The 13,144-nt window shown below is 41.0% G+C and overlaps 1 protein-coding gene across 3 annotated transcripts; it reads left to right on the top strand.

Moving 5' to 3' along the window:
- Window positions 1–1,887: 1,887 nt before the first annotated feature.
- Window positions 1,888–12,342, top strand: LOC100383017 (PRP38 family protein). Of its 3 annotated transcripts, none has more exons than XM_008649874.4 (6): window positions 1,888–2,158; window positions 3,023–3,383; window positions 3,808–3,888; window positions 3,967–4,038; window positions 6,573–7,396; window positions 11,835–12,342. In XM_008649874.4, the coding sequence occupies exons 2-6, from the start codon at window positions 3,096–3,098 to the stop codon at window positions 11,863–11,865; spliced, it is 1,296 nt and encodes a 431-aa protein (XP_008648096.1). In that variant the 5' UTR covers window positions 1,888–2,158; window positions 3,023–3,095; the 3' UTR covers window positions 11,866–12,342. The 3 variants fall into 3 exon arrangements, with proteins under 3 accessions (XP_008648096.1, XP_008648097.1, NP_001169167.1); XM_008649875.3 differs by lacking the exon at window positions 11,835–12,342 and adding an exon at window positions 8,304–8,599; NM_001175696.1 differs by lacking the exon at window positions 11,835–12,342 and having other exon boundaries at window positions 2,002–2,158; window positions 6,573–7,574.
- Window positions 12,343–13,144: the final 802 nt, after the last annotated feature.

Here is a 13,144-nt window from a genome sequence, read left to right as displayed (position 1 = left end):
ATTTCAATCTGCGCCGCCCCGCCCCCTTTATATACACAGGGCGCGACGCTTCGGTAAGCCCGCAATCCAACAGTGCGGCGTCAATCAACGGTCATGTCAAAAACCCCGTGGAACCACTTCGAGCAAGGGCAGCGTCTCCACCATCTAGCGACGCCTTCGACACCAGATGACTTAGTCGAACTGGTCCCTCAGAGGGCAAATGTTGGGGCGAAGGCGAAGACGCCACCCTTCGCTCGATGCCTTCGCCAGCCTCGCTGCACCAACGGAGACAAGACGACTGGCAGACTTTACCCTTCGTCCCACTCGTCGCTGGACGAAGGCCTATGACGAGGTCATCCCATCCCGTGACCTCGTCCAACATGGAGGCCCACGTGTGATCCGGCCCATTGTAACAGGCCCTGCGTGGCCGCTGCGCATTACGGGCCTAATTTGTAAAGGTTTCCATGTAATTACAGTCTGTAACCCTGCTTTATGAGAATATTCCGGGGATAACCTAGGCGCCTGAGGGCACATGCGTCCTTAACTCAGGATGCTGGGCACTCAGGTACCTATAAATACCCCCGCACAGTACCCTTGAGAGGCTAGATTAACAGAGCTATTGCCATCTCGAATTGAAACCTTGTTTACGTTGCTTTTACTCTCCCGTTGGATCAACTTGCCCAAGAGAGCAAGTTCCAACACCAGCCTCGTGAGTAGTCCCGCATTTTCCTCTCTCTACTTTACCTTTCGTGCACGTGATGGTTGTGGAACCCGTGGATCATGGTGAAAAATGATCAGCATAAATTAATCTAAGTACACATGAATGACATTTTACATGAATTAATATATACACAATAATCCTAGATAATTGATTTCCTAATTAATATACATTCAAGAATTTGTCCTAGTTAATTACGTCATGTTCAAATTATATGCAAAAGAGTAAATAAATATGGTACTTTATGGATTTTGTTAACATTGCAGATATAGAGGATAAAATTTAGAGAACGTTGTTGGAGATGGAAACAATATAGAGAATAGAGTCTTTTAGAGAGTGTTGTAAATGATATGAAATATTTCTTTAGAGGATGGAATTTAGGGCACACCGTTGGAGACAATATAATAGTAAAGATATAGAGATTATCATCAAATCAAATGAAAATTGTGAAAAAAAATGATCCAACTCGCTTGCTTCACTTCTCTCTCCTATTAGAGCATCTCCAACAACGTGACTTATAAAAATGCCCTATAATTTAAAAATGATTATATATTTTATAGAATTTAGGGCAAAAAAAACATTCCACTCTATCAGTAAAGTCTCAAATCTAGATTATAAGGAAGCGCGCTACAGTGTAGTATATTTAAGGCACTTAAGAGAGTGCCCTATAAATTTTTGACTAAATTTTATGAAATGATACACTGTTAGAGTAGTTTTCCTTATAGAGCCTCATATTTAAATTTGAGTCACCAGTTTAAGATATTGTTGGAGATGCTTTGGGAGGGTTTCACTTAAATAATTTCATCTTCGATTTTCTAGCTTCTCCATAAAACAACTCCAACAAATTGTTAAAATAGGCTCGAGAAGTGTTTGACTTGCACATAGACTTCAACTTCTACAATACAATTGATTAGTGGCTGTCATGAGTTATGTAACTAGTGGCGTGGTAAGTAATTTTCATGCAACTTTACGAGATGATATAAAAACAGTTGTTGTGAAACAATCTTTGAGGAGCTTCAAAAAATCTTTAAGCTAGAGATATAAGTATTTAGAAAACATTTAGATAAATTATTTTATTTATTATTTAGATTAAACATATTTTTAAAATTAATTAAATTAATATTATAAACTACAGTAAAGCTAAATCTGGTTTGAATGAAAGAATAAAGCTCTCCCAAACAAATCCGAGAGGAGCAAACTGAACTGAAAAATATATAAAATACAGGCACGGCCGCCTCGCATCGCGGCCCTTAACGGAACAATACTTATCTTTTTCCCTGCCCCCGCGGCCGCCGCCCCGAACGCGCACGCCTCCTCCGCCGAAGCCAAGCAAACCACCGACCTCGACGGAGTCTTCTAGCCGTCACCCTCGTTGTCGCCCTGCTCCTCCTCTCAGCCGGTCCGGCCGGCGGCGTGGCGTGAAGATCAATCCGGACCCGGAACGAGTTCCCTCTTTTGCTGGTAATAAGGAAACCCTAGCTTGCTTTTGCATGGGTTGTTGTAGGATCTAGTCCCGTTTTACGTGCTCTTCTATCGAACCGTGAGGAGCCTCCTGGTGGATTTCACTCGCCCGGTTTGCTCCTTATTTTGTTTTCCGTATCGATTCGATTGGTAGGCGATGGTAGCGGTTTATTCCTAGAGATTTTGCGCGCGTTGAATCCGCTACGACCTCGGGCCGTTTCTGATGGAATTGGTTTGCTACGGACTTGTTTTTTGTTGTGCTAGATAGAATCGTAAGAGGTGTTTAATTGGGTTAGGGCTATGCGAATGGCAAACATCTGCAGCAGCATCCCTACCATAGTAAACGGTGAAGAATTCGTCTGGTTTACTTGGGTCAGGGTTACATATATGCATAACCATTATATTGGTGGAAGATCTTAGTACTTCATGAATTCTTGTAGGCTACTCATGCTCAAATGGGTTACGCAGGTTACTATATAGGCCTTGTATAATTGATAATTCAATCATTTGGATATGTACCATGAGGTAAATATGAGTTAGGATCTAATGAAAATAATGCTATATTTTTAACTGTGAGTTGAATTTTGATGTGAATGTAAATATGGTGTCGTTAATTATTCTTCACTAGTATGAGCACAGTGGAAAGCGATGCAAGTTTAAATTGGCATGTTGGGGGCAATGTGGTGGTTTCAGCCATAGGCCAAGGAAAGGGACCATTTTTCACTAGATAGATTGCTTGTATAGAAACAAATGATCTGTCATCTGTATATGGCTATATGCTCACCCTATTGTTTAGCAGAAATTCATTCGTTCACTCCTTGGTTTTGCTGTACCTTTCTTATTCCCTGACTTTACTGTGTGCAGGTTACATAAACTTTGGAATAGGAGGATATCCCATATTGATCTTTGTGATTGAGATTGATTTTTTTTCTGGAAAATGGAGATACAAACTTCAGGGAAGCCCATTGATGTGCTGATGGAGAAGGTTCTTAGCATGAACATTCTGTCTTCTGATTACTTTAAGGAGCTCTATAGGTTGAAAACCTATCATGAGGTCATCGATGAGATCTACAACACTGTCAAACATGTGGAGCCTTGGATGACTGGCAATTGCAGAGGCCCCTCCACTGCATTCTGTCTTCTATACAAGTTCTTTACCATGAAGCTTACTGTCAAACAGATGCACGGTTTGTTGAAGCATCCTGACTCCCCACACATTAGAGCTGTAAGTTTCTGTTTCCTGCCCTTCTGTTTGCTGATGCTGAATGTCTTGCTTCATGGCCCTGTATCTATTCATTAGGCATGAGGTTAGTGTATGAATCTATATGTTTATTGGGATGATTATAAAACTTATTTCGGAAGTATTTTTTGCAATGAAAAATCTTACATTCCTTGCGAATCACTTGTACATAATTTTGTGCTTACATTTTGGTTATAGCCACTAACGGTCCGACAACTTGTTTCTTTGGATGGACTTGTGGCTGAATTTCTTGGTCCTAGGACACGGGGATGACAAAGTTTGCAAGAAGTTCATAGTGTACCAGTCTGTGCTTTGGAGTTGTGAGCATTTTGTTTTTTTTGTCTTTACTAAGCCTGTTAAATACTAAAATATTTTGTGTCGAATGACTGTTTTGCGCTATTTGGTGCAGATTGGTTTCTTGTATCTTCGGTATGTTGCAGACCCAAAGGTTCTTTGGATGTGGTATGAGCCCTATTTGAGGGATGATGAGGTACATGGTACTTTTCCCACTTTTTTAGAACTGTTGAGTATGAACCAGAGCTGAATCATTTGCATTTATTTAACGCAGGAGTTCTCCCCCGGATCTAATGGCCGCAAGACAACCATGGGTGTTTATGTGCGTGATCTTATACTTGGACAGGTCTGTTTCTTAACTTCTGCATTCAGAATGGAAATAAGCACACTGTTTTTACAATCAATTTCTGTGCCCACATTTTCATTTGCTTCCTAGAGTTTTTGGTTTTCTGCTGGCCACCTTGATTTATGATAATGTTTGCACTAAATTAACGATAAAGTGATACATATTTATGATACATACATTGCTATAACTCATGATGACATTTACCATAATGTTATAGTAAATCACTTAGGAGGGAGTTACAATATCTTGTAAATTAGTATAGCTGTTATCGCAATAACCAACTACAGAATATATATACACACACACACACATTATACACACACATGTCACCTTAGGTGAAGCTTCACCCAGCCAGTAATAATCAATAATTACTGAATAACCTTAAATAATAATTACTGAGTGGGTGAAGCTTCACCTAGGGTGACAAATAGCGCTGGCATCCCATACCGGATTATGATTATGTTATGACCGGCATCCCATACTGCCGTCGCAACACAAGAGTTTGTTTAGGTTGTTAGTCTCGGATAGAGTTTGTTCAGGTTGTTAGTCTCGGATAGAGTTTGTTAAGATCGGGTTGTTAGTCTCAGATAGAGTTTGTTGCTATGATCGAGTTTTTAGTCTTTGGATAGAGTTTGTCTGTTGTTGGCTGCTATCTCAGCCATATATATTGCAGCCTTTGGCTAAGGAATGAAGTAAGCAGGCAACTATCTTGCATGTGCTTTCCCCATAGCTACTGTTCATCGGCGAGCACTGTTCACGCGTCCATCCCTGCCATCAATTCTAATCCTGGGGACGACGGCGTCCAAGCCGTCGTGGTTCTGGCCCCCGACCTCCAACTCACCATAGCTACGACCTACACCACCCAAGTCACAATAGATTACTTGTCTATATCATGGTGAATTCAGATATGTTATTATATTTTTGTTCTAATGCATGTGAACATTTTCAAGTCACAGGTTCATTTTGTGCACCTTAGAGCATTTCCAACCGCTTCTAAAAATATATATCTCCCAATACATATGGATTGGGACTTTACTAAAAGTCTTAGTACCTAAAAACAGTTCATACTCCAACAACTCCCTTTAATTCCCCTAAAAATTAGTTAACTACATGTACATGCAATATGGTTTGCGTGTATGTGAACTGAATGGCTGATGTCTGGGTCAAGCATTTTGTCGAGTAGGTTGGCACGTTTGAGCTTGTCTAGTTCATGAAGCAAAGTCACTGTCATCCTCCTCTCGTTCCTGCTTGCCACCGTCATGGGGCGGCAGCCAGGGCATGGAGGCCCATAGAGATAGGCTCAGGGTTAGGATTAGTGGATAAAGATTAGATTATATAAGATTGATTTAGTTACTTGGGATTAGATTAGATAAGATTGAGTTAGGGGGGGTTTGAATGCACTAGAGCTAATAGTTAGTTGGCTAAAAAATTGCTAGTGGAATTAGTTAGCTAACAAATAGCTAGCTAACTATTAACTAATTTACTAAAAATAGCTAATAGTTGAACTATTAGCTAGGGTGTTTGGATGTCTCCAGCTTATTTTAGCCACTAACTATTAGCTCTAGTGCATTTAAACACCCCCTTTGTTACTTGGGAGCCAAGTCTTTCTATCTATATAAAGATGGGTTGTACCTCCTTGAGGAGGAAAGGAATGAAGAAGAATTAGGCCCCGATCTCTCCAATAGTCTAGTCCCTCCCAAGCCGACTCCGCCTGATTATCTTCCCGGCGCTGTTTACCCCCCTATGAACTAGGATTCATAACAGCCACCACGACCTCTGCAGCTGCCGGCGCACTGCATCGCACACGCATTGGCGTTGGCATTGAGGGCTCAAGTCCTCTGCCAGTCCAAGTCATTACGGTGTCCTCCACGACGTTGGCGTTGAGGGCTCAAGTCTGCTGCCAGTCCAAGCCGTCGTTGTGGCTGGCCCCCTCCCTGGCGTTGGCGTTGAGGGCTCGAGGCCGATGCTAGTCACGCCCTCAGTTGCGGCCCTCGTGGCATTTCTCACCAAGGCCGCCCGCTCGCCCCAGACTCAACAAGCTGGAGGTAGGGGAATGATGACCATCACGGGGGAATGGGAAAAGAAGGATTGGGAGAAGAGACGTCCGTGGAAATCTCTGCACCGGGCGAGATTTTACACGTGCAAATAGATGTGGTGCGCTGATAGGGGGGTCTGTTGGATGACTATTTTTTATTATTTTTTCCTAAATTAAGAGTTGGGAATAGAAGGATTGGGATCTGTTGGAGATACTCTTAGGAATCTATCCTAATTAAGGGTATTACTTTTTTTGGTCAGTTAAGTCATGGTTCCATAACATAGCTAATATTTTTCTCCTCCAAATTTTCCCTTCACTGGTATCTTGCATGGAGTAAAATCTATTATTTTTTTGTTGGTTTTCACTTGATTTACCATCGTCATGACTTGAATTATTTTATATCATTGTTTAATGTTGACTAATGATTCGTTTTAAGCTGCTCCAATCTCTAGTATAAACCTATACTGCTTAGTGTCCTTATTTGTTTTTTATGATGCAGTACTACTTTGATAGTCTTCTACCAAGAATTCCTCTCCCAGTAACTCGTCAGATTACAGCCAATCTTGAAAAGATGAAATTGCCCACTAAGCTTTCTGGGGCAACTGGAGACTCCAGTCGTCAGGGATCAGAAGATACTGCACGCCGTCCTCCTTCAGTGAAAGCTTCTCTGTCAGTTTCCTTTGGACAGCGTGCTCCACATCGGGCTTCCACCAGGGATTCATCTCCAGTTCGTCGAACAGTCACCCGTGATGGTCATCGAAGTTCATACTCACCATCTCGTCGTAGTGGTAGCCGTGAGGGTCCTGATCATGACCGTTCTGACCGGGAACTGGATCATTCTAGTCGTGACCGTGAAAGAGCCCGGGATCGTTCAAACCGGGATCGGTATCATTCAAGCCGAGACCTTGACCGTGACAAGGATGCCAGAGATTATCATCGGCATGAGCGTGATAGCAGGGATCGTGAGTACTACAGGTCCAGGCATTCAGAAGAAAGACGGGACGACAGAAGAGATCATGAAAGTAGCAGGCACAGGCGCTCTAGCTCTCGCCACAGGAGCAGGAGTAGGAGCCGAAGCAGGAGCAGGAGTAGGAGCAGGAGAAGCCGCAGCCGAAGCACGAGCAGGAGGAGCCTGAATGAGCAGCGATCCAGCCCATTCAGGGATGCAAATAAAGAGAAGGCAGCCACCGTGTCGAGCAACCTAGCAAAGCTGAAGGACTTGTACGGTGACATAACTGCAAAGAAGGAAGACAGTGATGCTGAAAAGCTTCACCGTGATTCATGCGCTGAGGAGGTCATCAGGCTGGGAGGCCCTCGATGGAGGTAACTTTGAGACCTGTAGAACTCTGGTTTCCGCTTTGTTCTGCCAGCCTCTCTGTAGGCCTTCTTGAAAATGCTCTTTATGTTCCCAAACTTGATAGAGTCGACTGGTACTTCGGTATCTTGACTTGTTGTCGCCTGACATTTGCCATTAATGTATGTTGTTTGGTATGTTATTCCTAAGAATTCCTATGACATTGGAACGTACTGTATAAACCGTGGTATCCGAGCTTCATGTTTGCTTGATGCTTATGCAAATTGAAGGTTGAATAAGTTTCAGTTTCACCACCCATGTAGTGCACACTTCTGTGCCCGTTTTTTTATCCCTGAAAGTCCTTTTTTTGTTAACAGTTTGATATACTCAAATTTTAGTCTGTACTAACTATCCAGAATGTCCTACGAGCTTGTTGTGGTGTTTGAATGCACTAGAGCTAGCTAATAGTTAGCTGCTAAAATTAGTTGAAGACATCCAAACAGTATAACTAATAGCTATTTGTTAGCTAGTTAATTGTACTTGTATTTTTTAGCTATCTATTAACTCTAGTGGATTCAAACAATCCCTACGTTAGTATCATTACATGATTGTCGTATTTTTTGCTGGCGGTGAAGGCTGCCATCCTCGGACCTGGATGTCAGGGCCTTTTGCAGAGTGGACAGCTTGGCAGAGTTTGAGGATTTCTTGGTCTGAACCATTGTTGTGGCTTTCTATTAATATACTCCCTCCTATTCCTTCTATTAATATACTTTCTTCTATTCCTTTTAGTTCTAGTTTGGGAATCCTATTTTCAGGATTAATACTTTTAAGTGAAATTAGTTCATTTTTCTTTGGAAAAATAAAAATTTCTTGAGAAAACGGAATTACCAAACTAGTCTTTATCTGTCTTTTTGCCGGTTTTTCCAACTCTCGAAGGAAGTCGCCCGCATGATTCAAGGCACTTTTGGACATCCTTGTCTTTGCAGTCAGCACGGGAATTGAATCGACATGCAGTTATGGCAAGGCTGCATTGCTGAATCGAGGTCGCAACTCATAATGCCTTATATAAGTGTTGGTAACTAGTTCAGACAAACAACTTGTTGGGAAAATAATGAAACATATTTGATAAGGGTACGATTGGAAAATAGCCTTTATCTAGGTATGTGAGATGCTGTTCAAAACGACTACTAAAAGCAAAGAGTAATACTTATCCTCCCCGGGCGAGTTAGATCTGCTGGCTAGCCATGACCAGCACATTGAAGCACTCGGCTCAAAGCAACATGTGACTAACAAGTACGTCAAGCTTTTATTAAGTCCTTTTTTTTCCTTAGGCCATATACAACCGTGAGATACCAGTTCGGTTTTCAAGTATGAGAGACAACTAAGAGGTTGCATGGTATAACCTTGAAAACCTGGATCATCAATGTAGTTAAGAGACAACGTGTATGGAAGTCGTGAAGAGACATATCTCTTGATTTTTTTCACTTAGTTTATTAAAGACCCCTCAAGAGACCACATATTAAATGAGGTTGTACATGCCCTTAGTAGTAATAACGTAGTTGTAGCTGCATGGAAGAAAATATCATTGCAGCGTTTGTATCAAAGAAGTTTTATGTTTACAAGAAGGTAGTCGTTCTATAAAATCAGCCAAGACCCGACATGCAGAGTATAGAGAGCACGACTGGTGGGAGGTGAATGATGTCGTTCGTCATTCGTCAAGAAGACAACCATACGGACGACATGTATGTTGCTTAGCAAAGTTAATAAATAATCTTGGTTAGTGGGACACTCATTCTTCAGTTAAGGCCAGTTCCAATGGGCTATGGTATTAATAAAGAGAAAGTACAAAAGTTTTATGAGATAAAATAAGTTTCGTGAAGATAAAGGTAGAACTTCCCCGTATAGTTTTCAACACATAAAAGTCTTGAAACAAGTGATATGAAACCACCACTAAAACTGGTACTCCTTGCTGCATCAAGTGAGTATAACACAATGTTTGTTTTATATCACTTGTTTCAAGACTTTTCTGTGTTTCATATCAATTGTCTATCTCACTGGATATCACAAGGTAGGTGGGTGAATAGTATAGTGGTACAAGTAGGAAGAGCACTATGCAGTGCATGTGATGGATCAACAATGGAGGTGCACTGGCTAGAGTCATGCATGCTGTTTAGGGAGGCACATTGGTGTATAATAATCTTAGAGGCAGTGAAATACAAGTGGATGCAATAACAGACTCTGTATAGGACAACATAGGCGTTGCGACGACACAACATCGACAGGGATGCATAGCTCATAAAGTCAGATGTGGTTGTGTGGAACGACATGACAAGTTGGCGATGAGGATAAGCTCGATGCACACAAAGGAGCTAGAGCGACATATGAGTACAAAAGCTTGAGAGAACAAATAAGAAATAGAGACCAGATCCACGTGATAGAGGGGGTAAAGGCACTCCTCACCAGTGCACTGAACATTTTTGGTGGGCCATCGAATGTCACACTAGATACATGAATAGGGAAGCATGTTTATGAAACCATATAGGAATCAAACACGTCCAGTGATAATATCGATCATGTTCGATGTAGGCTATCCAATGCACAATAGATACCACTATGTCATTGAGAATATGCACAATGCACAACACTCAGTAGATGTGTCTGGTGCTTTATCTAGTGCATCACATTGTAGAACTTTTTTTCATTTTCCATATATTCTGCACTACATAGAATCCCAACTCAATTAAGATGCAAATAAATACTAATAGGATTGGTATCAACATCCAATCTCAAACCCTTATTTTTTAAATAGTTTACCTTAGGCTAAATATGTTTCTATAAAAGTAAGTGATAAAAGGATTTGAGATTTCACCTCGTAATTGTTTAAATAGTGATTGTTGGATATTTTGAGCATTTAGTACTAATATTTGTGGTAACTACAAATTCTTCTCAAACTCGAACAAAGATAAATGACAAACTAACAATCATGCATATGCGGTGAAGTAATTAAAGTTTAAAACTAGATCCTTATCCAGTTTGACCCTGAGTTAAGCTTCTTCACACGCTTTTGGGTGTTATCTTAACTAGATTAGACAACCATATGTGCAAGTAAACATGTATATGTTACAATGCAATACAATTTTACAACACAAACTTATGTTAAGCTTGTTCCTCAACATACAAAAATGGGTTTATCTAATGGCTTTGTGAAAATAATTGCTAATTTTCCATCCGCTTTCACTCCTAGTGATATATCTCCTTTTGCAACAGGGTCTCTTAAGGAAATGATGACATATGTTATTGTGTTTGGTGTGAGAGTGTTGAACCATAATATTTTAAGGTTTTATGACACTCCCATTGCCACGTAAAAGAGTTGCCTTTTATTGAACTACATCGTAGTCTAGAAGGGATTATTTCACGTATAAAATTTTTGCACAACAAGCATCCGCAACTATATATTCCACTTTAGCAATATACAAGGCAACATTGTTTTGTTTCTTTGAACTCCATGAAACTAGTGATCTACCAAGCATATAGTACCCTCCATAAGTGCTTTTCCTATCAATTTTGCCACCAACATAATCCAAACCAGAATAGCCAACAAGTTCAAAACTAGATCCTTTGGATATCAAATGCTAATGTTTGTCATCTGCTTTAGTTACCTAAGGATTTTTTTTTTCACAACACTGAAGTGACCTTCCTTAGAACTAGCTTAAAATCTAGCAGACATACACACACTAATTGTGGTGCCGGGCCTAGATGCAGTCAAATACAAGAAACTAACAATCATAGAATGATAGAGTTTGGTCAACTAGTTTGCCTTCCTCATCTAGGTTGAGATGCCCATTGGATGAGTCATTATTGGCTTATAATCATCTAGTTTAAATCTTGTTCATCTTGCTTGTTTCGAATCACCCACTTGGTCCAATCACGTTCTTTTTGGGTATTTCAACTAAGGACCAGACTTCATTACTGGTGAAGTTATTTAGATCCTCTTGCGTCGCCATCACCGAATTAGGATCTTTTAGAGCTTCTTCTACCTTAAGTGGCTCAAAAGTGGAAACAAACGTGTAAAATTCACAAAAATTTGCCAATCTAGAATGAGTTGTTACCCCTCTCCTTATGCTACCTAGGATGTTGTCGATAGGACGATCTCTCTGCAAGCTTTGATGAACTCGAGGATGTGGAATTTGGTGTTAACGTTGAATGGGTCCATCATCCTCTTGTTCTTGTGGAGCATCTTCACCTACTACACCTTCAAATACTTGAGCCTCTTTCATATCTTGTGGCTCATTGGCTTCTTGATCTGGATGATTTGAAGTTGAAGGATTTGCTTGTGTGGTGTTTTGATCATCCTCCATTCTTGCATCTTCATGTATAACTTCATTAGTCATCCAAAACAATTCTTCATCTTCATCCTTTTCTTGTGGCCTCACTTTACTAATGGTTAGTTTCTTGATTGCTTCACAGGGTGATACATCATTTCCTGTCAACTCATTAGCAACATGCCCTTGCGAGCCATTAGATTCATCAAATGTCACATCTACCACAATTTCAACAACACCAGTGGTATTGTTGAAGACATGATATCTGTGAGCATTTGATGCATTACCAAGCAAGAAGCCCTCGTCCACTTTTGTAGCAAACTTTGAGCTTTTTTGCTTTGTTGTTAAGAATAAAATGTTTACAACTAAAAACTCGAAAGTAATCAACTTTTCATTTGTTACCAACGAGTAGCTCATAAGAGGTCTTCTTGTAAATCTTGTGAAGATAGAGAAGGTTGATTGCATGACACGCAGTGTTGACAGCTTCAGCCCAATAGTTGTCTAGAGTCTTGTATTCATCAAGCATTGTCCTTGCTAGCTCGATAAGAGTTCGGTTCTTCCTCACCACGACACCGTTTTGTTGTGGAGTGTAGGGAACATAGAACTCATGCTTGATGCCCTCTTCAGTCAGATACTGATCAACACCTGTGTTCTTAAATTCTGTTCCATTGTCGCTTCTTATCTTGATCTTTAGCTCAAATTCATTTTGTACTCGCCTCATAAACTTCTTTAGAATTTCTTGAGTTTCACCTTTATCACTCAGAAAGAAAACCCAAGTGAATCGAGAAAAATCATCAATGATAACTAAGCCATATTTATTACCACCAATACCAAGGTTGGCCACTGGCCCAAAGAGGTCCATGTGCAGAAGCTCCAAAGGCCTCTTGGTGGTGACCACATTTTTGGATGGTGTTGAAATCCATGTTGTTTACCTGCTTGGCAAGCTCCACAAACCCTGTCTTTCTCAAATGTAACATTAGTTAGTCCAACAATTTGATCATTCTTTATAAGTTTGGCCAAGTTCCGAAGATGCCAGAGCCAACTGAAAGGGAAATAGGGTCAAACCTTTTCCTAAATGATTTTGGTGGATGAATGCCCAACACAAACCATTGGACTAACTAGTTTGGTCTAGATTATATATTCTACAGGTGCCAAAGGTTCAACACAAACCAATAAAAAGATCAAAGTTAGGGTTCAAAAGAAAGGAGCAAAAGAAACCGAAGAGAACCCTGGTCTGGCGCACCGGACAATGTCCGGTGCACCAGGGGCCGTACAGTTTGAACTCTTCACCTTCGGGTTTCTAAGACACCACTCCTCTATAATTCACCGGACTGTCCGGTGTGCCACCGGACTGTCTGGTGTGCCAGCGGAGCAACGGCTAGGAAGTGCAACGGTCGACTCCAACGGTCACCTGCAACATGAACAGTGCGCAGACAGTTCACGCAGAGTCAGAGC

This window comes from Zea mays, chromosome 6, assembly GCF_902167145.1.
Source record: "Zea mays cultivar B73 chromosome 6, Zm-B73-REFERENCE-NAM-5.0, whole genome shotgun sequence".
NCBI classification, from domain to species: domain Eukaryota; kingdom Viridiplantae; phylum Streptophyta; class Magnoliopsida; order Poales; family Poaceae; genus Zea; species Zea mays.
This window is presented reverse-complemented; position numbering and strand designations above follow the sequence as displayed.